This window comes from Diprion similis, chromosome 8 (genome assembly GCF_021155765.1).
Source record: "Diprion similis isolate iyDipSimi1 chromosome 8, iyDipSimi1.1, whole genome shotgun sequence".
Taxonomy (NCBI): domain Eukaryota; kingdom Metazoa; phylum Arthropoda; class Insecta; order Hymenoptera; family Diprionidae; genus Diprion; species Diprion similis.
In genome coordinates this window covers 17,240,810-17,265,566 of record NC_060112.1, presented here as the reverse complement: position 1 = coordinate 17,265,566, position 24,757 = coordinate 17,240,810, and the positions used below count along the sequence as shown (strand labels likewise).

Here is a 24,757-nt window from a genome sequence, read left to right as displayed (position 1 = left end):
ATAAATTTTTTATATAATATATTATGCTATTATTACACATATAAATGTACTAAAAAATAGTATCCACATTTTGCATCTAGTAATCCTGAGCCAGTGTCAATACTGAATACTTTTAAACTTGTCTGGAATAAATTATTTCGTGGCAACTTCAGGAAATCAATAGAAGGCTAACATTCTCACCTCAGGAATGAATGCGTTTCAAATCTGTGCAGCAATTAATCAATTTTCGAAACTAGTTTCAATGAGATTTATGATAATTTTATTGAAAAAATAGTCATACAATCTACTGATAAAATATACTACCTCAATATTCAAAATAAGATACTTAAAAAAAGTTGACCGTTTAGACTCGCCTCTGAAATCTCTGAGAGACCATTCTGTGTTGAATGCAAAGGGTCAAGCTTGGTATTTACACAACCTATCCTCGACATTTTTGAGTAAGTAAAATGACATACTCTGTGTACTTTAGGCAACTTAATCTCTAATTCTATGACGTACTTATCCTTAGCATAGTACAGTCATTAGAAATTTCAGATATTGGTAACCTATCAATATTTTCGTTCGGGTCAAAAGTTTGGGGATGTTTTTCTTGCTCCAATAGTTTCAGTTCTATACCGCAACCAGAATCCGCAGTTGCATTTATTGCAATATCGTAACTATTGGCCTGTTGTAAGAAAAAATGATAATAATAAATTTTAATAACAAGCTACGTATTGAATTATGACGATACCCAACATATCTCGATTGGACACATCTCTGATATAGACCACAAAATTGCCGGATCCTAAAGCCCGGGAAAACAACGAAATTCAGTCATTATGAAATTTTACACTAGTACACTGATCTCTGTTACATCGTGTCTAGTAAAGTATTTCGTAAGCTAAGTATTTATTGTTTGACGGCCAATCAGAATATGTCCAAACGGGTTTGCCTTTGGAGTATTTGCAAAAAATTTCTTCACTTAATTAATACATTGTACCCGAAAATTAGTAGAACCAGTTGCTAAACGATACGTACCAGTTGCAAGGAAGCTAAAAAGTATCTAGCAACTTCAGGCGTAGATTGATTTTTAATTAAATTACCGAAAGGTAATTTTCTGCTGCCTGTAGCCTCGAGAGCCTCGATTATTCGAGAACTGTATTCGTGCATGTGAAATGCTGGCCTGCGTTCTGCTGCAACTAGTTTTGGCCTTAACGATCTGTGCCATTCAGCCACTCTTTGTTCTAGGTCAGACTGCTCCCTGGTCTCTTCACCGATCTGTTTGATTCGCTGCTCAACAAGTTCCCTATAATTGTGTCCATGATTAGCTGCCTCTGGAGTGGGTGGAGGTGTGGTGAATGATTCTGGTACACTGGAGAGATCTGACTCAGGCTCAATGATCATCGATGAATCCAGAATGGAATCATCGGCTGTGTAAGTAAATCTTTCTGTTAATGGGTCTCGCTTGCCAAAATTTCGCTGAAAGCCCAAAAGTTCCCTAGTTAGGCTGCTGGATACCGCCTCGTAATTATCTGTTTCACAACCCCGCATGTTTTTGAGGTATTGATCGAAGGATTTTTGGAACTCTTCAAACTCCTCTATAATTTAAAATTAACAGAGATTAACAGAGAAAAATGAAAATTCCTTGGCTTGTGGCATGATGTGAAGTGTGTCACGCCTATTGCTATTCTTCTTTATTCTATTAATACCTTTCTTCATAGGTGCGAATAGTTGTCTAGTAGGAGAATCAACTTTCAGCTTCTTATGTGCTAGCTCATACCTATTCAACAAGAATCTTGTCAGATGTTCACGTTTCTTATTCTCTGATAAATTCTTCCGCTTACGCTGTAAGAGAACAAAAGAAAAGAATTTCAGTGCTTCCCTATGACAATGTTGAATAGTTAAATGAAATATTCTATATAATTTTACCGATTTTGACTTGAGTAAAGATACGTGGCATGGCAGTTTAAATTGAGTCCTGCGCCTAGGAATTGGATCAGGAATACCATTCTCAAATGGTATTGGCTCTAGAATTTGTTGATTTGTATTATCCTTAGTCTGTGTGGATTCTACCGTTGTGGAACTTCGAAAAAACAGATGAAATCTAGATTATTTTAGTCCGTAAAATCTAATTGTGATTGTTGGTGATGCAATTGCTTTTTATCTATTAATTAAATAATTTATTGATTGAAAGCCGAAAAAGCAGCCAAGTGACGTACATCACTTCTGCAATTGTTTTTAAGAAAAACCTTAGTATGTACCTCGTTAATTGTGGCTCAACAGCGTCTTGAGCATCATCTGAGGTGTAGCCAGCATCAGCATCATTAGGAATGTCACAACTTTCGTCAATGTTTTTGTTAGCACGAGAGTCAATAACATTGGATTCTATTTCTTCTGAATTTGTACATGCAGGAGTTTCAGCTGTTTCAGTGTTATCGAACATTGAACCATATGCAGAATCAAGGTGCATGTTTGGAGTGTCGTTAGCTGTGGTTTGGTAGTTCGGACTAACTGTGAGCGATGGTTGGCCAAAATCTGAATAATCATTGCAAGAAATCAAATAAATTTTACATACTTGTCTTTTTATTTATTTTTACTAAAAAACTATTGAAATGACCATTTGGCAATGTGAAAGTAATGACAATGACAAATTAATTATGATTTGGTATTACCAATGTACTAAATTCAGTTGGAAGTTTAATATGGATTTCTGAATTCTTGATTAGAGGGTAAAAAATATTCAGGGAAGGGAGAATTTTAGAACCAAGTCACTTACCGTTTGGCGTGAGTTCATCAACCAGCATGCAGTTTTTAGTTAGTTGTTGATTACACCTGCATAGATAAATAAAAATTCTTATCAATAATTTGCAATGAAAAAATATTGAAATGGAACGACATATTTCAAATCAGTATTTCTTTGCAATTTCAGATTACAATAATTGAGATTTGATAAAGTATGAATCTAGAGCTAGGGATGTCCAATGTAGACATAACATGACTTAACGATTATTCAAACACCTACCGGAAGTCATATTTATTTCCTATAACTTCACCTTGAATGCTAAGAATTTCAATGGGCGATGATAATTGAGCTAAATTGCTTTCAAGTTGGGTGAATCGGCGGGTAAGCAGCTTCAAAGTCTTTTGTGCACCTTCTTTCAAGTTACTGGACTTCCCAATTTGATTTGATAATTCCAGTGATTCAAAATCATTGAAATCGATCACGTTATTTGATTTTTGATACTTTTTTTTCTTTGCCGTTGTTTCTTCTGAATCTGCCCCATCGCTAAAAATTGCAAGTATGTATCTTTAAACAAATTGTATCACTAGCTTGATAGTGCAACCAATAATTATTCGAATTTCAAATCCAGTCAATTTAACATTCAACCTCATTTCACGTATAAATCAGCTCGGTCTCGCTGTCTGGAAATCACGATGACTCAAAACTTACTTACTTGTGTATGATGAGAGATTGATTGAGTGCCTCTGTCTCATTCTGTAAGTATTCGACTCGACGTGCATATACATTGGCAGAGTTTTGTATAACTAGAGCAGCCTCTCCAAAATTCACATTTTGCGTTGCCTTAAGTAAAATGAAATACTTTTCCAAGCTCTGAAATTCAAAAAAATATCCTAATTTTTCTAGAATTGAAATTGTAAAAGTTACTCATATGTAGCATGAAATCATTCTTTTTTTTCCAGTATTTGAAAGCCCAATTTCGGGGTGTGAGTGTGTGTGTGAGCGCGTGCGCGTGTGCATATATATACATTTTATTCTAAAGTTCAGTTTCTATTGAAATTTTTCAATCTCCATCATTCCGGTTCATACAAATATTGTACTTTTCTACCGACATGAAATTGAATGCTATCGATAAATGTTAGACCGATCACAGTTATTTTGAAGACATACATAATATGTATGAATTATTATTCATAGGATGATTATTATTCATACGATGCTCCCTCGAAAAATGTTATCACACACAGTTTAAGTTGACGGTTCATGTCTAATCAGCATATTGCGCAATATTTGACATTACGTAATGGCATATAAAAGTGCAATTAGGACACGATCTGTGTATCAAAAAAACGTGCAAAGAAACTTCGTACGTGTAAAAAGAATAGTTCAATTTAATTCATGTCTTAGTTTGGTAAATGGCAACGAACAACCAAGTTTCAATGTCAACGGGATTAATTGACATGGTAGTATTCGAATACACTCGGTAAATTATTCAAGTTTTTCAATACTAACAATATTTCTGCATATCTTAATATTTAGATTAGATAAATGTGTAGATTCTTGAAATGTACTCTGTGTATTAAAATAAAGAACCACTTGTGTCTCGACACATCCAAGGTCATAATATTTTTAACCAGATCTTACGTATAGCAAGTATAAAAATCCGGGTCTAATTTTTACCTGCGCAAAGTTAGAATCCCACTCAGCAAGCAGCTTTGCCGGCTTCAGAAGGGTTTCCATACTTGAACACAGTCCTGATTTTGAACAAGAAGGCTTCTTCTATGATAATGGTCTTTCAACAGATAAGAAATAAGTCAAACAACAGTTTCGGCAATGCTGCCAGCCTATCGAACTCGATAGTATTACCTTGCGCAATTTGCTTAAAGAATGTACAATTAACGACACCAGTTTGGGGAGCAACGATCTCCGCATGCCGTGCCCAACTGAACTTGAAGCACAAAAAATTATGCAATGTCAGAGAGTTGGGAACACACACGCATCAATTCTTAAATAATTTTACACGACACGCAAGTGCCATTGAACTATTCCAGAGTGTATACCAGTTCAAAGTGTGAATTATCATAAGAATTCATAATATATTCATGAAGTAATGCAAATACCGAACACCTGTGTAACCAAAATTTCATTGGCTTCTGTTCTTAATACGGATAATATGCTGGTCGTATATTAAACGAAAACGCGTGATAAATAAGTAAGATACGTTGACGATAGCTAGCCTCGTTTCGACGCATCCTTGATCCTCGAAGGCACCGATTGCATGCCGCAAAAACCATGTAAACACAGCGGCATGTGATCGGAGTAGGTATAAGAAAATTCGAATAAGTGGTTGGATGCGCTGGTGTTTCAAAAGACGACATGGCAAACTCGAGCCCGCGCGAGCCTGCCTCGGGTTATTTTAACGCCGTTTTCTCTGATTCAACCGCACGGATTAGCGCGACAACCCGTCAGAACTATTCAATAAAGCATTCGCACAGCCAAACGTGAATTCGTTGTTCAATAATCATTATTAAAATGTGGTTTACCTTTAAAAATAGACGAATCGACGCGGAATCAAAACGCACCTCGCCATTTTGCTCTCTCGGCTCTCGGCTCCCGTGTTGTGGGCGGGCTGTCCACAGTTTTCAGTTCGAGCGGGAGCCACGATCATCCACGATGTGCTTGGAGCTGTTGCTTGTATCCAGCGGCACTGCGCCCCGCGTCGCTCGACGAACGCCCGCCGATAAACGTCAACATATTTCTCGGTTAGAGTATAGCATGTGCACCAGCGGTGTACCGCGCGAGTAAAAATTACAGAGATTTCGCTGCCGCCGCGCCAAAGAATGATAATAACGTTCTATCCAATTGTTCTCCCACTCCGGAACTAAATCCTCACACGTTATTATTCAATTTTATTACCTATTCGCTTCGTGCGTACTAAACCTGCTTACCACTTCCTCTATGGGGGCATAGCCATAAGAAAAAAGAAGAAGAATCTGGTTACAGCCGCTAGTTGTAACTCGGCATTAAGATTAGGTTAGGTAAGGCGAGGTTAGGCTCATGACCCGTGAAGCAGGGATGGCAGGGATCGAAGCATAGCTTCTGTATCACAGCGATGTAAAATTGTTGAAATGTCATTTTTCAAATACAAATGTCTCAAAAAATATCAAATATAATTTACATTCAATTTTTCACGTCGAATTTCTCGTCTAGAGAGTTTTACCATCATACAAGTATAGCTTATAGTCATAATAGCTTCCGGCATACCTGTAATAACTCTGACCGCATAATACGTGTGAATACTGGTTAAACATTCCAATTGAATGCGGCTCGTAGTGATTGTCATGTCGGGTTTATCGTGTGACTACGATGCATGAAACTCGACTTTTCATGACACATCTTTTTGCCAAGCAACGTGACGTCAATATTCGTGTAAATGCATACACAAGAGCCCCGACAGCAGTCCACAGTAGCTGTTAAAATAAGCAAAAGCTAACGATTCACAATCAGTGAGAGACAAGGAGCAAGAATTTTCGCCCATCGTTCTAGCATCGCAGCTAGTTTGAATGGTAAAACAGTTATGACTCGGTTTTATCGCTAATCCAGAGCTAAGCCGGAATTGCGGTAAACCAAGATAACCGTATTATCTGGATCGAATGTTGATCCACGGGTCACGCCGCAAAACATATTTCATTAAAAACTAGAGATTTAATTTGAACGATGCGGCAGCTGACTGTCAATAACAAAGAATTTGATTGGCTGACACGGAACGACGCCGGGCGCTGATTGGGGGGTCGGAGACAGTTGACAGCGCGGCTCCACCCTCCGCAAGTTAAGGAGCGCGTCTGCTTACTCTGCTTATGCCGCTAGGGCGCGAGAGCCAGTTGCTGGGAACATCCCGCAGGGTCCGGTTGATTTCCCGCGTTGATTTACGGGGAGCTCGAGGCACGCCGATTAGCCCGATTCGAAAATAAACATCGATTAGTTTCGCCAAGATCGCGATATCGCCAGTGCCAGTAGCGCGAGTGTCTTGTGTTGTGGGATCGAGCGTCAAAACAAGTGACTGTTTCCCAGGTTCACCTAACGACGAACGATGGGGTTGGCCGGTTGTTACGGAGTCATCAAGTACCTCCTCGTATTTGTGAATCTCATATTTTGGGTGAGCGATATTTTTTTTATTTTTCTCTTTCCTTACCACCCTTACCACCTACGTCGTTCCCGCTCGATCTTCTTAATTGTCATCGCCACAAAAGTGGAGATTTACGTTTACAACAAACTGTCATGACGTTTATTCTTGTAACGATATTTTTTTCTTTCCCTTAAATCTGCCCGTGTAATAATGTCAAATCTGAACGTCCCTATAAAGTTCCTAAATATCTGTGTGAATTTAGTCCACATAAAGCCACAGAAGTTTTTTAATTTGATCTGCGTTGAGTACACATAAGTAAACCAACAAATTTACTAGCGTTGACTGTGTGTAAGGGGGGAAAAAATTGCATTAAAACCAACGATTGTCAGTTTTTTTCGCTCTATATCTCGACCTCCAATCGAAGTTCCCGCTCTTACGAACTGTGGATCTTCTTTTGTTTCGAATGCCTCAAACGATAAGTATGTGACCTACGTACACTCGATCGAACAGCTATGTTTGTAACTTGAGATGCAACAAATGGTAGCGTGACGTAGTTGTCCTCTGACGCTATAGCGCAGCTGTATTGATTGCATCTGGGCGCAACCCCGATCCCTCCCCTTTTCCCGCTGTTCCTCCATTCGCAGCACTTACCAGCACCCCTTGTTTATGTTTTTTTTAAACTCTTGCGACTGATTTCGCCCTTGGATTTACTGACAATGAATTACCTCGGCGGTGATAACGAGGTAATCGTAATGCGTGCGATGCACCGGGTTCGAGACCGCGTTTATGCCTTGAATAAAATTTGTTGAAATTTGCAACGACGAAAGTACGTATGTTGCTGCTGCACGAAGGGTACGATCGCTCTTCGAGGGTTATTTTAAACCCGAGACAGTGTATCAGACGCTAAAATTATACATATACGTATACACATATTCATACGTTCTTGTTTCTTTATGTAGTAGATGGTTTTCGACACGTACGATATTACGTTTTTAATACGTATAATACGTATCTATAGGTATCATGTATACCAAAACTCTACGCTTTTCATCGCATATATTGGGAATTTAACGGTCAGTGATCTATAGGTAATTGAACGATTTTTTGTAAAATTTTTCTTTTCCTTTTTCCAATTTGACTTCGTTCATTTCCGATCATGCAACGGATTACGACATTATAAAATTATTCATCGCTTTACCGTCATGGGTTGTTTTTACACCAACATCACACGACCAGTTGTAAGCGTTATATATATCTAGAGCCGTAAGCGCCGGAGAGTCATGTTTTTAAATAATTCACAAATCACCCGTATGTATGTATGGAGGTAATGCAAGTGGGGTGGAGTTATGGGCAAGCAGTCAACGGCTGCTGGAGGCTAGATATGCATAATGAGATAAAAAGAATAGAACCGGAAAAGAGACGCAGCAGCGCGCGCGATGCATCGATTATCATTCGCTTGTCCCCTCTTGTTCCCCTATTCTCCACTTAAATTTCATCATTCAAACAGGTTTACGATGCGGGATATTCCGGTTTTATGTAATGTTTAAAATATATTTATACACATTGCTTCAAAAATGCGGCCGTTTGATACGATATATACATCTACCCAGGATATCGAACATTTGACTTTCAATAAAACGAAAGAAAAAGTTCTCCCCTGATCCATAGAACTGAATAACTTTATCTACACCGACTTATAAGTGCAGTGTATAATCTTGATTTAACTTTACGCATCGTTAGACGAGCGACGGATCCATAGCTTATAGTTGCACATAAATTTAGGAGTGGGGTAACTGATTATGAAATTTTAGCTGACTCTGGTACCAATTTGTTGCAAGGTCTGCAGGATGCAGTCTTGAATGTTTCCCGTAGGTTACTTATAATCGTAACAAAATTGCATACAACATAGAAGTTCTCAAAGTCCGTCTACAATTGTATTGTCCGTTCGGGGATCAATGACCCGGCAGCCGTTGCTTGTACGATGATATTATTATACCCTGCGTATAAAAAGTCCGGAAATTTACGACTCTACTAGTGAGAATCGAGGACTGGGCCGAACACTGCTTCTGCCAGACTTCTTACTTTCACTTCTGGAGAATATATAAGAATATAAACAGTATAAAACTATGGGAAAGGAGAAAAAAAAATTAGAATTTTGGCCTTCGATCGCTCTAACGTAAGAAGTTCCTATGAAATGCGCGTTGTGTTGTACCTATATTTCTCCGCATCTCTTTTTGCCAATCGCGATCTAGACCGCCTCCTCTCGAGATCAAGGAACTCGCCGGTTAAAAGTTCCGCTTTGAGGCATGCAGTGTGTAGGCCTAGAAGCAATGGGCTTGGGGCCTGACCATAATTATTTAATACTCCTTCACGGTAGAATTACTTTCATTAAACGTGCTCGAAAGTTGACTTGTGTCTGTCTATGAGTATATGGACCTATTTGATGTGTATAGCAAGTAAATTGCCATAGAGCTTGAATTACTGATTCTTAAGTTATGGAAATTTTTTTCCTGCACAGAATCGCGATAAGTTCAAAGCCACACGCTGAAATGTTGAAAAAAATAAATAAATAAAAATACTAAAAAACTTCCTGAGATTTCACTAATAGCGACAAGTTTGCCGTAATTCTACCGCGATGAGGTAACGCGCGAATACGAGGAACGTAACGTATCGAGGACACATTTAATCGGTCCTTGCACACTGCACAGGGTTAAATATAGTCCAACATTATGTACCCATCGCACACTCATAATTCCAAACTTTGGGCAAAGGAAATGCGGACCATGGCATGCTGCATAGTTTTCTGATTAAACGGGTTGCTGCAAAGGTTCATGGACAATGGTGAGCAGCTAGATGGACGGAGTTGATCCAACAAAAATAGAGTTACTGTCGTCGTGTGTCTAGGCGGAAACGGCTTTTCGTTGGTTTCATATGGGACGGCCACAAGCTGCTGCTACTCGGTCAAGTAGTCGCGCCAGTTCGAATAGTGACGCAACTTCGATTCTCTCTAGTTGACGCGAATCTATTTGTAGAATTAAGAGCTCGCTGAACTAGAGGGAGGAGGAACGATTTTTGCTATTTGGACCACCTTATCTAACTGTCGTTATATACATGCACTTAGGTCGTAATTCAGTGTTATACTTGACGACCATGTTTTCTATATCCCTTCGATGAAGATGATGTGACAAGTTTCAAGTAGGAAAACAATTAAGTTTAGGTAACTCTGTGCATCTAGACTATTTTCCAATAAGAAATCATAGCTCAAAAATAACTTTCGTGTCGTGTATATGATTCGTTAAAGTTGATTTCATCGATTATAAAGAAGTATTATACGATCAGCTAGAAGAGATGTTGTTCCGATGAGATTGGATTGAACTTTACGTTAGTTCGTTAATTTTTAACTGGTGTATCAAATCGAACAAATGACACATCTTTTATCGTCACTTTCGACAAATAACATTTCGCATTATCTGCACGTGCAATGTTTGCAATTATCGCTATCTCGAGACTTGTACGGATTGGCGCGTGGGTGAGACGTCCTGCATACTTTCAATTCGCGTGGAACGTTGCAGCAGCCTTGGTTGTGTAATGTTCTATTATCATTGTACAGCTTGCCATTGTTCCGAGGATATGTATCAACACTATCCATCCATCAAGACGCGCCTAGCTCGCGAATTTCTAGAAACAATCAGTAACGACCCAAAGGAGGAAAGTGGTTAGCTTGATAACTGAAATTCATCTACCGTCACACTTTGAACGTGGTTGGTTCTATCATTTTCCACGTTTTCCACATCAGAATGCTCGGCGTCCCCCACGTTGTCTCACGACGTCAACCCATCTCACGTAGTTCCTTTCCTTCGCGGCGTCGCTTTGTTACCATGTCAGTCCACCCCTATCTCCATCTTGACATGTGTACCACATACACGCGCATGCGTGATAAAGTTTTATCTGTAGTATAATATCAATGCAAACAAGTAGAAAATTATCGACATGTAGGTACCTAATGTCTGCTTCGTATAACTGCAATAGAAAATGACGAGATATCCGAGGCATAAAAGAGATACGAGGAAAGTTAGGGAGCTGTGAGAAATTGTTAAATCGTTAAGTTTCAAAGCTTTCTTCTTCGTCGTGGATTTCAAACGCCGTGTGTCGCACCCTCGGGTTTGGTAATATGCGGGGGACAGTGTATGTGGCATGGCCTCCTGCATGGTTCTCTCATGAGTTTCCCTTCCTCGCTTATTATACACCATATCTACCGGCGTGTGCGGCATGCTACAACCCTCGAGTGTATAAGCGCACTGAAAGTTCACCACGTGGGCCAACTCACTTCTAGTCAGTCCCCCTATCCATGATTCCCCGTATGCCTTATCTCTGGCGGTAATATCGACGCATGAAATACGGTTAAAATATACTTTCCGCGTCCCTTTTACATTTAAACACAACGTAGTATTTGCTGATACAAGGTCTTGTACCTTGTAGTTATTCAATTGATATTCCATCGAATGATATAATTATTGTCCAATTCAAATGCAACAATTTCCATGAAATCAAAATTCAATTCAAGAAATGCAGAGTCGACGAAAAAAAACAAAGTAGAGAAGGATGAAAAGGATGAAAGTTAATGTGAACAACGTGACGTTTGAAGAGGGAAAATACAACAGTATAATTTTGCTTGTACCTTACGGTGCAGGAAAGCGTGCAAAATCGACAGATGTTTCCAACGCCCTTTAGGTATTATACATATATGTGTAGCTGGAATGCCGGCTGACCCCTCAAACGCACATGCGCGGCCCAGCCCTTAAATTTTTCAACACATTTTTACGACCTGGACAGAACTTTGACGTATATACACGTTTACGGCCAGGCATATGGATGTATCTGTAAGGGGAGAGCTTGGTTACCGTTGCACGTGTTGCAAGTATGGTAGAATTGGCTTATGTGCGCCACTTCCGGTTGTTTGGAAATAAAAATTTTCTTTCAAACAGTGTCTCCCTATACGATATAATGTACACAGTGTACGTAGTTATTACGATCGTTTTGTTATAGATATACATCAAAACTATAAAATACAACCGTTCTTTCAAGTTATAAATAAACACAATTTATTGTGTTATACAAAAAATGGTCGATAGAAGTGAATAGAAAGCCGATAGAAAAGTTTGGATGAAAGAAATTACCGGCGACAAAGTTAGCTCAATTTATCCAAAGTCTTAAATATTAATACGTGGACACGCAATATATTATCAATCAATATACTTCATTTGAAGAATAAAGTATATTTTTTAAAAAAGGCACTTGGAGATAAATTCAATTTTCATATTTGCTAGAAAACTGTAGTAATGATTATCGCTGAAACTAACGGTTCAAATGTTGTTGAAATTGCACGAACGTGTAGCACAAGTAACTATTAAACGTAATTGGAGTTTTTAATAACTTGTACTTTTTGATCATTGCAACATTGAGGCCGTTTGTTTGTTTGACTGCACTTTTTTAGCTACCAAATAACGTGCTAACATTATTATGTTGTTCCATCGGTACCAATTTATCGCAATATGAGTGACTTCGTGATAAAAATATAGTAACTCACACTCGATTTGTTGGTTACGATTGCAAAACTCATTTTCATTTTGTATCCAGTACTCTATTTTACCATTATTAGGAAAAAAATGAAACTAGTTAAGGAAGTTAATAGTAAATAGTTAGTAGTAAATAGTAATCAAAACTAGAATTTCTCTTGGTACGACGGAACTTATGGTGTAGGTAAAAAAGAATATATATACATATATATATATATATTCGTAATAGTGAAATTTTTGATTATCTTACTTGATGCGACAATCTGCTGAAATAAAGAGGAAGAAGAGAAAACCCACATGGCTTATATATCTACGAAGTAGCTCTATATCCACCACCTAATAATTGGATTTCGTCAACGTCCGGTCGACCGAGCATGCGTCTCTCTTCCAAAGGGAGTCGCCCGCAGGACCGGGTGGTTCCTCCTTCTTTCCGATAATGCCTACCGAGCCATGCTGATCGGAAATACCGCGCGATGATCAAAGGAAATTGCCAGTTTCAAACTGATTTTCTTTCGTCCACTGACACCGGCCTGTCTTGCGGTTGTTGCGCTCCTAATTTTTTCTCTCATCTCTTTTTCTCCCATATAAATTATTCAGGACCAATAGAAATCAGTTATTAGAATCGGATCAAGTTAATGGTGTGGAAACATACAGCATTTGAATTCCATAATGGCGAACTTACAAAATTTTGCTATATTAGTTGCTAAAGTATTCGAAATTAAAAAAAGGCACATCAAATTATTGGAAGTCATCTTCAATCTTCCATATATACAGAATGAGTCGCTAACGACCGAATGGCTTAATGCGCTTGCGCGAAAACTCGACTAGACGAGCAGTTGTTTTGTCAGGGCGACAAACATTAATGAATTCATATTACAGGTTGCCGCGATATGCACGTAATCTCAAAAATTCACTCTCTATATGGAACTATGTACAGTCATATTAATTAATAGGTTCTCACAATAAGTGACTCACTTTTTCTTTGTAATTAAAACTGGAACGAGTTTCCGTTCTATGCAAGTTTTATATGCCAATGACTAGTGACGTAAGTGATAGCAGAAACAAACCATACATTGATCATAAACAAGCAAAAGTTCCATAGAAAGAAAGCTTGTTTCAGTTTCGATGAATTAATATGGAAAAAAAAAAAAAAAAAAAATAATAATAGTGAGCCACTGAGAACTTATTAATGAACATTACTGTGTGTATATAAAAAATCGCTCAAAATTACGAAAAAGACGTAAAATGATTCATGATCTTTCAGTGAATCGTAAGGAAATGGCATAGAAAATTAGGTACGAATCGTGACGTAGCGGCTCGGTTGTCGATTAGAGAAACAATTCAAGTTCGTGTTTTTGGTCAATCAAGGTATAAGGTGGATAGAATCCGCGGGCTACAATCGTAAGTTATATGCTATACAATATATCGTGTCTAGCGGCTGTTAGGTATATACATAAATGCAGTGGATGACAGGTTAATTTCGTTACTGGCACACCGATCAACGTAAATCGAAGTGTAAAAATTGTTTACCAGAAAACTCTTAGCTATTTACAGCTTATTGTAATAGTTATTTATATGTTTACTATCCGACAATCGGTCTCGATCACTCGGGGCAACGCTCGTGACTCACGACACGATGCGAGTCTATCGATTTTACAAGTTGTGTTTTGCTCGCGTGTCGCGTGCGTAAATTTCTTTTATTTTTATTTACGTATCGCCGCGTACCGTATAGAGCTCCGCTTCATATTGTAGTGCGTGACGCACAGGCTAATTATAATCGGCAATTGAAATTTAATCCGTGTACACCTAGGATAATTTATACTTGTGGTTACTTTTATTTTTTGTCAGAAGTGAAAAATATAGTTTTGTAATTCAAAAAATATTTAAACCGTTATTGTAAAGATATTAATTTTATCAGAATTTTCTATTTAATTGAGAAAATGAAAATTTTCTTGGAGCGTATCGCTTTTTTCTCCTTTTTTAATTTTTCGACGTTTATAGTTTTCAGTCTCCGTGTTCGTAGTTAAGGTATCACAAACGAGCGATTTATTTTTACTGCCAATAAACTGGCGCTGCAGCCACCATAATCCTCGGGTAAGAATGAAACTTGATATACATACACACATCCAAAAATACATCATACACGCGGCTGTGAATCATGTAGAGAACTTTTCATTTTTATCCTTACTTTCAAATTCATATTTAAAACTATACTATGTCATCTCTGTTGAATCGAAACGTATATATTATAGAATATTGAAAATTTCCAATGTACAAAAAATGGTTTTTGCCAAGCATAATTCAATATTCCACACGGGGATCAATTCTTTTCACCCCATAAGCGCAGCTGTGTAACCTCCATCTGAAGAATATTGTTTCAACGGTAAAATTAAACGCCGAATGATCTTGTCGATAGCTTCAATCCTCCTGCTGTGCAGTGTAGCAGTCATTATCAGCAGCACTCAGCTGTAGGTACGTCGTAAAATTTTCTCCCAGAGCTTTGTAATTGGATAGATACCTATAGGATACACTGAGGTGTGAACAAGGACCGCTCAATTGACGTTCAGCCAAACAATCTGTTGTCACTCGGTCTATCTACCTCGCTTATTCACATTTTGGCTTCGTTCCATCGATCGTTCGGTGGCACAGAATTTCTCGTGAATTTTATTGGTACAACGGTCATTCTTAATATTTTTTTTTCTACTTATCCCTAATTCTGTGCATACTTTATTCCATGGTGTTTTTTTTTTCTTGCAAAGTTCTTTTTCTTACATGCAATGCCTAAAGTAAAATAAAAAAAGCTTAAATTTATGCAGGTATATTTATTTGTTTATTTATCTTTCTTTTAAAGAAATTTTATTGGACATATCATGAATCTTCCTTAAAGTTTATTTGCATACGAATACGTGAGCCCTTATCCACGATTGAATGTATGTACCAACATATATTTATACGATCCACGGGATCCAAGGATTGTCGGCGAGCCACGAAAGGGGTTTACGCGTCGATAAATAAGATAAGAAAATACGGACGAGAGGAAAATTGTCTCGTGGTGGCAACTATGTATATATCTACACTATACCATATGTATAGTCCCACGCTGTCAAAGCTCTGCGCAGGACCTTTTTGGAGCTCGTGTGTATACGTCGTTTAGGCATATCGTTGTTATACATACGTATAGTACATATATTACGTACGGATTATACTCGTACTTATTAGGTTCACACCCTCATCCGGTTCTATCTCTAATCGCTATATTTATACCTTCGTCGAGGACGCGCTCTGTTATTTTTATCCTAGAAAGCACGTTTGTGATCTTCATCGGAGGGATGATTGATAGTTTTTTTTTTACTTCTTTTTTTTTTTTCTCTTGCAATCTTGCATTCGAGACGTATTTTCAATTGTAAGGAGTACATAATAATTCATATAAAAATTGGCTGAAAACCAAATGTTGATGCAAAAAGTTTAGAAGAAAAGTTTTCAAATGTCCGTTCAAAGCAACATTTTTTCTCGCTCTCACGTGAAAAACCTGTCATAAATGGCACAAGAACACAATTTTTAAAGATTCCTCTCAGAACTCGGGAGTTTTTCCATTTCTCATAACGCAGAGTAGGGAAGATGTAATTTTTCTCTGAAACTCTTACCACAAAGCCGCATTTAATAATACAGATTCGATTCTGGAAGCATTTTGTAGAAAATTACGCTTTTCACAAGAGAATCCAACATTGAACAGGAAAATCGTAGCTCGGACGTTTCAAAAGTTAGTTTTATGTAAAAATTCTATATAAAAATGTCTGTTGGGCATAGTTTGGAGTTTCAACGACTGTTGAAAGACAACTTTCAACTTTTAGATTTTGTGCAGAAATACCTGCCATTTGCAACAAGTTTTTTAATCGCGGGAAGCGAAAAAAATGAAAGACACCTTATCTCTATCACCTCATGGTTAGATGTATGCTGCATCAAATACAAGTTTGGCAGAGACACGTTGACCACGTGGAGACGCGTTAACGAACGGTAATAAACTTGGCTCTAACGTGTGAACGACCGCTTGAACAGCTATATAGAAAGTACATATCAGCAATTCCATTCTCTATTATTACAGCCGTATATATCCCTGATCAGCCCAGCAGAGTCTGAACTAAAGAAAGCGATTAACGATAATTAACAACAGTTCTATTACCTCTTATTGACCGCTTTTATTGTCAAATTGACGGAACTCGTAAAAAGAGGAATTTTATAACTTTTCTGCTGCTGCTGCTGCTGCTGCTGCTGCTGCTTCAATGCCCGTTTTCAGTATCCGTCAACGTTTGCAAAACTCTTGTATAGCATGCACTTGATTCCGGTTTTTTAGAGTAAAATGTAACTAGTCCGAGCACTAAATGAGCGCGAATCGTTTTAGCCCATTATTTTTCATCCCGTCTACAGACTTTTCCAAATAATTCGTCCATTTGTGTGTTTATAGTATAATACAACACGGGCGTATAGGTATATATGCATACCTATATTCCCTAATAAAGAAAGTTGCGCCGCGGCTTGTTTGTCCCTGGAATTATTACCACTGCGTTTGTATCGGCTGTAAAAGGTCTCTCACGATATCCCGAGCACTTCTGCCCGCCTTTGAAACCCTTTTTTGTATGCACTCGAGGCTAGGTACAAGGCACTGATGCTGCCAAACCCACGCGCACCCAATGAAACTCTTACAAGTTTCTCGTCGCACTTATAAGCTGGGAACTTTTATGGGAATATATATATATATATATATACACATAATTTCTATCATTAGTATTCACCGCACGTTCTGCTCTCTATAAGCTTGAAAACTTATAATTAGAGTAACAATTCTGTAAGTGAAATAGGGAAGAGAAAAATGTTCTTATATTTTATGCAAGAAGAGTAGCCCATGTAATACATGTATGCATGATACATATTTGAATGAAATTCAGAAGGGGGAAAACATCTAATTTAATCCGAGGGTATGACGGTGTATACACGTATAGATATACATATAAATACAATATATGTATAGCTTGAGGGTATTACGGCGTCTTTTGAAGCGGATGCACACGAGTTTAGCACACACTGTTACACTGATGCACAATACACGTATGCCTACGTCGCCAGCAGGAGACTTTCATGAGTATTCTTGTCTAATGCGCGTACTACCGCGTTTCTTCTCTTCGCTGCAGCGGTCCAGCAACGTTAAATGCGGTTTGTAATAATTTACGACTGCATATATGTACGCGCATGGTATACAATATTGTTTGTATGTATAATGTGAATAACCTACCTACGTCTGGTATACAGTACAAAGTACATTAACGTATATACCTACATACAAATCTCAGGCGCAGGCAGTCTGGCTGGTACTTTAATTATTCATGCGCATCCGACGAATCTCGCGGCATGCTGCGTTACGTCAAGCTATGACGATTAAGCTTATAATCACTGCGGGCGCTGCTTCCGTTGCTGCAAGGGCCAAATTTGGAGAAAAACTTGGCGTTGTTATTTTTTCATGATAATTTTTTTCATCCCATTGCAAACATCAACAGAAAAATGTATCAGAATCAAGGATTTAAAAGTGAAAGTCGAGTTGATTGTTTCACATTTTTGTATACATATATAATAAATAGGGAGGTAATTCTCTCACTGAAATTTAACCCGATTGATTTTAGTTCGCAAAATTTTTTATTTTCTTCCCACGTCACACGTTTTTCTTATTCCAGATGTACACCGCACACGCACATACTATATATATATATATAGATTTTCGCGAACAAAAACATCAAGATAATTTCTTACCGTCTACCGTTGAGGGTTTTTCTGGTTGTGTAGCTTTTCCTTTCCCTTTTTCTTCTCTTCTATACTTTCGGCGCTCAGAGAAAATTCCAGCTCGTAGATTACAAAAAGCTGGAGGAAAGCGCGGGCGTTTTATTATCTTGGGGTGGATCCGAACCCTGGCCGGAATATATATCGTTCTGGTTTATGGAGGGAAGGACGCGCGACGACCGTGACGACTGGGAACAGAGAACGGGAACGATTTACAGGACTTATAGCTCGTAGGCAAACTGGAGGAACAAAAACGGCTGTAATGCCGGATAAAGGATTCCCTAAACCACTATCGATATTACACTCGTACAACGAAGCCGAACCACTTATGATGCCGATCCATTTCTCATTCCGATACCACTCCCTTCGATCCGTGGCTTTTTTCTCTCCCTTTGCTCTTGCTTGAGCTGTCTAACAAGGTTGAACTTCCACCGAATTCATTCCATTTCTGTAACCATAACAATATGACAAGTTTGTAATTTTATGTTACGTCCATATTCACTCGAGAGAAGCGTCGGTGTATCTTAACAAAAAAAAAAAACAAAAAAAAAAAAAAATTCTCTGAAATTGAATATTTGATGTGTAGGAAATACGCGAGGCTTTTTAATGACAGGAGTTTTCTTTTCAATCTTACTTCTGCGGGTTTCACTTCAGGCAGGCAGGCTCGAATTCAGTTGGCCAGCTTCTTCCCTTATAACCGAGAATTTTTTTCACCCAAGCAATTCTTTCCCCGAATTCTTTCTCTCCCTCTTTACTCTCTGGAATTTCTTCCTTTTTTCTATTCTTGCCCTCTTCTCGGCACTATTCTCCCCTTTTCTTCCCTGGGGGAGAATTTATACGGACGCACGTTATAGGGAATTCGCTAGGGGTTGTTTGCGATTCCAAAGGGACGAGGTTCTGGACTAAATCGATTACACCCGAATCAAACTCGCCTCACACGATTCTCGTCCCTGCAGAATAACGTTCTCTTTATCTAAAAATTTCGGACAAATGCTTTCAGGACGTTGTCGATCGATTTACTAACAATATTATACACGTTGTATACATATAATTGCATGAGATGATTTCACTTTGCGACGTGACTCGAGAATCGAAAGAATTGTGGATTCCATGCAGAGGCGGGATTGGAAAGAGATCCTTTTAGTTTCGATTCGATTTTGATCCACTTTCGAAAATACATTCATATATTATAATTTTTCCAATAATTTATATAAATTACATAAAGACACGGCTTTTGATGGACTATGTTGTTATTTTCTTTGAACTACATTCGTGAAATTGTACGCGTATGAAATTGTGTTTTCGCGGTATCTTCGATGGACGAAATTATCGTATATTATTCAACGCTGCCGATTGGCGTAAGAAAATTTTACTTGTATGTGCAAAATTGGTCAGCGAATCAATTGTTATTGACACTGTATGGTCACAACCGCAGTGAAACTTGACGCCTTTCACAACTAATCATTATATTAATGCAAAAATAATCACGGACGAGTGATGCGGTAGTTAATTATAATCATGATTGAGAATATTCAAAATTTGCTATCCAAGGCTATAAAATAAGGAATAAAACGTAAGTTACGATCGGTTCTTGCAAGCCTTTGATCTCAATATTCGGCGTTATGAATTTCGCAGAATTTTGAGAGAGACTAACATACGTATGTATGGGGAACCATTCCGCACGGTTCGAATTAGTCGTATTTACAATGTTCTTCTGCAGAACAAATCTAATATGAAGGATACCAAATTTGGTTGTACCTCACTTGTATATGTTTAGATTTATATATGAGGCGTATATAAAAAATGTAAATATAACAAGATGTCACGCGTTCATGGTAATAATAGTAGGTACGAGGAAATGAACCCCGTATAACGCTGAGTGAAATTTGAAACTTTGGAGAGGAAATTCTGTCACAGCTGTAAGGCGGTATAAGGCGCAGTGGCGGCAGCAGCAGCAGCATTCGTTATAACGTAAAAGGCTGGCGTCTGTCTGAAAGTCTGAATAAGGCAGAACCTTGAGAGAGTATCATCTTACGTCATTGCTGGGCTAGATTAAGCCGAGCGCGTTTCTGTGAGCGCATCACGTGCGGGTTTCCGTATGTTTAGTATTTGTGTTTTTTGCCCCACGTGATCACGCACACTTCTATACCGATCTCGACGTTTGAATGAACTGCGAATTATAAATAAAAACTGAAAAAGATGTAAGCGAAGATATAAGCGAAGCATTAAACCGCGTCTGACATAATTCCTATTTTCGTCTATTTTGTCATATTATGTACAAACATAGAGAGACTTTATACAATTTAGAGATGTTATGTAACACCCCCAAAATCGTTTCTTTTGGCGTTAAGATTGACGAGAGGAAATTTCAGCTAGGATTCTGATAAGATTCATACAGTATAGTTGATGTATGCTACTTTGACAGGATTATATACTTTATTATTAATGTTGCGGAAATTGCATATGCGGTCTTCATGCCTGTGTTGTTACAGTGATTGATGATAGTGCCGGAGGGTCAATTTAGTTATCGGGTCCAGGGGTTGGTAAACACGGGGTGATAATTACGAAAGTTGGTGGGTTATTATTATAGTAATGAAATGGGATCGTTATATACAAATACGGTATACATCCATGATTTCACGGACGATTGGCTTTATCACACAAAAATGTTACTATTGAAGACTGAACGAAGTTTCGGTTTTGGTTTCGGTTTCGGTTTCGGCCAGTTTCGGCCAAAAATTGGTGAAATTAGCGTTCGTGTCGTGTCAGGCAGTATCGGGTATGTTCTTACCATCTGGAACTAGTCCTCTCATAACGCACCGACATCTGGTTGAGGTACTCACACGCTTTCGGTGACGATTTCCATACACGGGGATGCCTAATGAGCATAAAAAGCCTTGCTTGAATTTCGTTCAATGATTGATAAAGATCCAATACCAACACCTGCATTACAGTTGCCGGTATAATGCATATCGATTTATATTTGTATTTCTTTTTGTTCTCCAGGCGGTAGCTTCGGCTACGGTTATCTTGGCGATATGGATGCTGACTGACCCAACATTCATTGTGTCATTGGCCCAAGAAGAGCACAATTACCATGCCGGATTGTACATTCTCCTGGCGGCTGGAGTGCTCATGCTGATAGTCGCTATCTTGGGGTGCTGCGGCGCCTTCCGCGAGTCCCAATGCATGCTAGTCGGTTTTTTCAGCTGCCTACTCGTCGTGATTGTCGCCCAGATTGCAGCAGGAGCCTGGCTCTACAGCAACAGCGAACGCCTGAAGCAGCTCGTCGAGGCATCGGTTGCCAACACTGTCAAGGTGAATAAATATCCATCCTTCCATTTTTGCTAGATAATCGTTATTCTATTTTTGGTTGCGGCTTTCTCCTTTCCGTTTTATTATCATCTATCCTGCGACCGCATGAACTGTAATAATTATGTGAAAATGTTTTTGTTTAGTCCGAGTACGGAGTGATCTCATCTCGTACGGCTACTATAGACGCTATCCAATCGGATTTGCGCTGCTGCGGCGTAACTGGACCGGCAAACTGGGCTGGCAGTCAGTACGTGCAAAAGGATCGTGCTGGCGGTATTAAAATTGGCGTCACTGCTGACAATAGCTATTACCGCGTGCCGCAATCCTGCTGCAAAGATAAGGGAAGTCCAAATTGCCAGGACGCTCTTAAACCCGGCGACGCAATCGGTTCAGTGATTTATGAAGAGGTAATGTTCACATTTGTCTTGAGTACATGGTGTATTACGCTCTGTTTCAAATTCGTATATAAAACTTTGATATATCTCTTGAGTTATTTACATTGTCGATAAATTGGACAAACAGGACGAACAATGTAACAATTGGCATAAAGTGTCGGTTGTAAACGATGTTTTTTTACCTTTTCTAGGGATGTTTGAACAAGCTTGTGGACGCGCTTGAGAAACACATGAGCATCGTGCTGGGTGTAATTATCGGAGCTGGAATACTGGAGCTACTCGGTCTGATCTTTGCATTGGTTCTGTGCTGCGCCATTGGCTCATCTGACAGATACAAAGCCTAAATCGTAGCTCCTCTAATGCCAATCTTCTTAACGTCCTGGAAATGAATTACATTTTTCAGTAGCTGTTTCATGATTTCAGTTTGTGCCAAGATACACGAGACTGACTATAAAAGTTACTTATCACTCCTTCCGTCATCTTGTTAAAAAAACGAAAACGAAAAAAAACAGAGGAAAGCACACGAAAACAACACATTGAACATATTCGAAGACCAAAAATCTTAACTGCTATATTATCTTAACGATAACTTATACACTAAACTACGTAAATTATTTATATTGCGGATGACTCTAATCTGATTTCGTATAAACCAATCGTTTCTGAAATATTATACAGAAATATTCAACTCATACACATATACCAGGTGTACCTTAAACTTGATTGAGTCCAGAAAATAATTGCGCCAAGCTCTCTATGGATTGATATTGAATTCGCTTTTTTCGTGAGTTATAGTGTGATAAAAATAGTCTCACTAAGTATTTAGGATCGAAGAATGCAATAAAATTTTGCAACAGATGAAGGGTTCAAATATGATAACATGTCCAAAAAAGTACAATTAAGTTGGACAGTAAAAATAACGCGATACGCCGGAGTCTAGACGTATGTGATAGAAGAACTTGATCGATTTAAACTTAAGAGCATCATCTTCCCTTTGACAGTAAAACAGCTCTTATACCTATGAAAGACAAGCTATTCTATTTCGTGTATTCTTGAAAACCAAGAAATACCTACCGTAAACTTTGTCCAGAATGGTATGTCCTGCTTTCTGCTTCGTCAGAACGAGATAAGTGGGAAGAAACGTTTAAATGTTTATGTGTCTATTGCGTGAAATCAAATATATATGTATGTATATACCTATATTCTAAATGGTAATGAAAGAAAAGTTTAATGCATATAGGTGTGACAACGTAATATACGTAATGTAATAATACTCGAATTAGTATATTGCGGAATCGATTTCTGTCCTCTATATCGATTGTGTTCAACATTATGAGTACCTTTTTGAATAATATTGTTTTCGAGAAATGTATTAAAAGCAGAGCACAATTATCTCGTACTCTTAAGTAATAATCATGGTGGAAATGTTACTTTACAAATCTTGACACCAAGCACTGAGTTATTATTGCGTTATCAATCTCACTTGTAATCAGACTAGTATTTATTGAGCAACAGAGAATCGATTGACCTCTTAATTTTTATACTCATCAATCTGTCTATCTCAAATTCTTTGCGAACACCTTCATTTACTTTTGTTTTCCTTTTCGCTTTGTAAAATTTCATCATACTTTGAATCTCAACATTAATAAAGCGTTGTAACTTGTGGTGTATTTAAATAAGTAAGATTATAATCGCGACAAAGGATATTACAATGTTTAAAATACAAATATTGAAGAGTAAATTTAATGATATTATCATATAAAAATTATATATATAGTAGAGTAGAGAGCATCTATTTTACTAGAGCTATATTAATCTATTCTGTGTAATAGTAATAATTATATTATTCACATCTACTGAATCATCATTCAACATAAACATTTCACGATTTTGATATCGATATATTACAAAGCGAACAGTACATTTTGGAACCAAATTATTTTCTCTACTTTCGAATTTCCACTACATTATGTTATTAATGCTGTATTGGTATTTCTACTAGAAAGATTTGAAATCGTAGATTGATGAAATGATACGGTTCTATGCGACAATTTGCAAATAATCTTATATAAATACAGAATATTGTTTGGAATCAATAATTTATAAATGTTTTTTAACAATTTACTAAGTCATATTTAGTTGGTAGAAGTATCAAAATACCTGTCTCTATTGTTTAGTTTTTATTATGCCAAACTTATGATATGTAATATAGTGACTAAGTATTTAGTCCATTAATTATAATGTATTATACATATTGATACACTTATGTAATTACCCAGTTATTACGAAGATCCAAAATTGTTTCATTTATAAGAAATTTTTTTATTACGTCTTTTTGCTGATAAGCTGTATCAATCCATGAGTGCAGTTTTGAAAAAATGATATAACAAATTCATTGTAACGTACCGTTGCCTCGTGAAAACCTAATTCATCAAAATTATATTTTCATATTTCGAGAAGATATATACGCATTTCAGTTTGTATATCACTATATCGTACGTACAGAAAGAGGCTGCGATCATAAATCCGAAATATAACTGTTTATTCAAGTGTATTCAAACATGATATTTTCCTTTTCTCTGATAATTATTGTAATATTACAAAGTTTACGACGAAACTGTATGAAATAACGATTGTATAGAAATGTGTCAAAAAGAGTTGGTGTAACGCGGTTCTTTTTACTTGCTGTCGCCGAAAATCTTCTAAAATCTTATTATTACTGCCACCAGTTCTTTCAATTCAATCGGATTTAATTTGACAATAGAGTCCCATACATGAAATAAATGAAACCTATATTAGG

The 24,757-nt window shown here is 37.8% G+C and overlaps 2 protein-coding genes across 7 annotated transcripts; one reads left to right on the top strand and one right to left on the bottom strand.

Moving 5' to 3' along the window:
• Positions 1-152: 152 nt before the first annotated feature.
• LOC124409920 (condensin-2 complex subunit H2-like) lies at positions 153-5,661 on the bottom strand. Of its 5 annotated transcripts, none has more exons than XM_046887886.1 (10): positions 5,263-5,661; positions 4,400-4,511; positions 3,435-3,592; positions 3,002-3,265; positions 2,756-2,811; positions 2,241-2,514; positions 1,909-2,062; positions 1,689-1,824; positions 1,018-1,577; positions 153-664 (listed from the first exon to the last, which is right to left on the bottom strand). In XM_046887886.1, the coding sequence occupies exons 2-10, from the start codon at positions 4,457-4,459 to the stop codon at positions 488-490; spliced, it is 1,839 nt and encodes a 612-aa protein (XP_046743842.1). In that variant the 5' UTR covers positions 4,460-4,511; positions 5,263-5,661; the 3' UTR covers positions 153-487. The 5 variants fall into 5 exon arrangements, with proteins under 5 accessions (XP_046743842.1, XP_046743841.1, XP_046743844.1 ...); XM_046887885.1 differs by having other exon boundaries at positions 4,400-4,473; XM_046887888.1 differs by having other exon boundaries at positions 4,400-4,473; positions 5,302-5,661.
• On the top strand, positions 1,286-24,511 carry LOC124409930 (tetraspanin-8-like). Of its 2 annotated transcripts, none has more exons than XM_046887902.1 (4): positions 1,286-1,413; positions 21,254-21,565; positions 21,706-21,969; positions 22,149-24,511. In XM_046887902.1, exons 2-4 carry the CDS (start codon positions 21,290-21,292, stop codon positions 22,299-22,301), a joined length of 693 nt encoding a protein of 230 aa, XP_046743858.1. In that variant the 5' UTR covers positions 1,286-1,413; positions 21,254-21,289; the 3' UTR covers positions 22,302-24,511. The 2 variants fall into 2 exon arrangements, with proteins under 2 accessions (XP_046743858.1, XP_046743857.1); XM_046887901.1 differs by lacking the exon at positions 1,286-1,413 and adding an exon at positions 6,362-6,875.
• The last annotated feature ends 246 nt before the right edge of the window (positions 24,512-24,757 follow it).

Bases quoted from the DNA above. Each gene is read 5' to 3' on its own strand.
- LOC124409930 (XM_046887901.1), top strand. From the start codon at position 6,810: ATGGGGTTGGCCGGTTGTTACGGAGTCATCAAGTACCTCCTCGTATTT. The intron at 6,876-21,253 runs GTGAGCGATATT...TTTGTTCTCCAG, and splicing joins TTGTGAATCTCATATTTTGG to GCGGTAGCTTCGGCTACGGT. The intron at 21,970-22,148 runs GTAATGTTCACA...TACCTTTTCTAG, and splicing joins GTTCAGTGATTTATGAAGAG to GGATGTTTGAACAAGCTTGT.
- LOC124409920 (XM_046887886.1), bottom strand. From the start codon at position 4,459: ATGGAAACCCTTCTGAAGCCGGCAAAGCTGCTTGCTGAGTGGGATTCT. The intron at 3,266-3,434 runs GTAAGTAAGTTT...TGCAATTTTTAG, and splicing joins CAATCTCTCATCATACACAA to CGATGGGGCAGATTCAGAAG. The intron at 665-1,017 runs GTACGTATCGTT...TTCTTACAACAG, and splicing joins TTTTAGCTTCCTTGCAACTG to GCCAATAGTTACGATATTGC.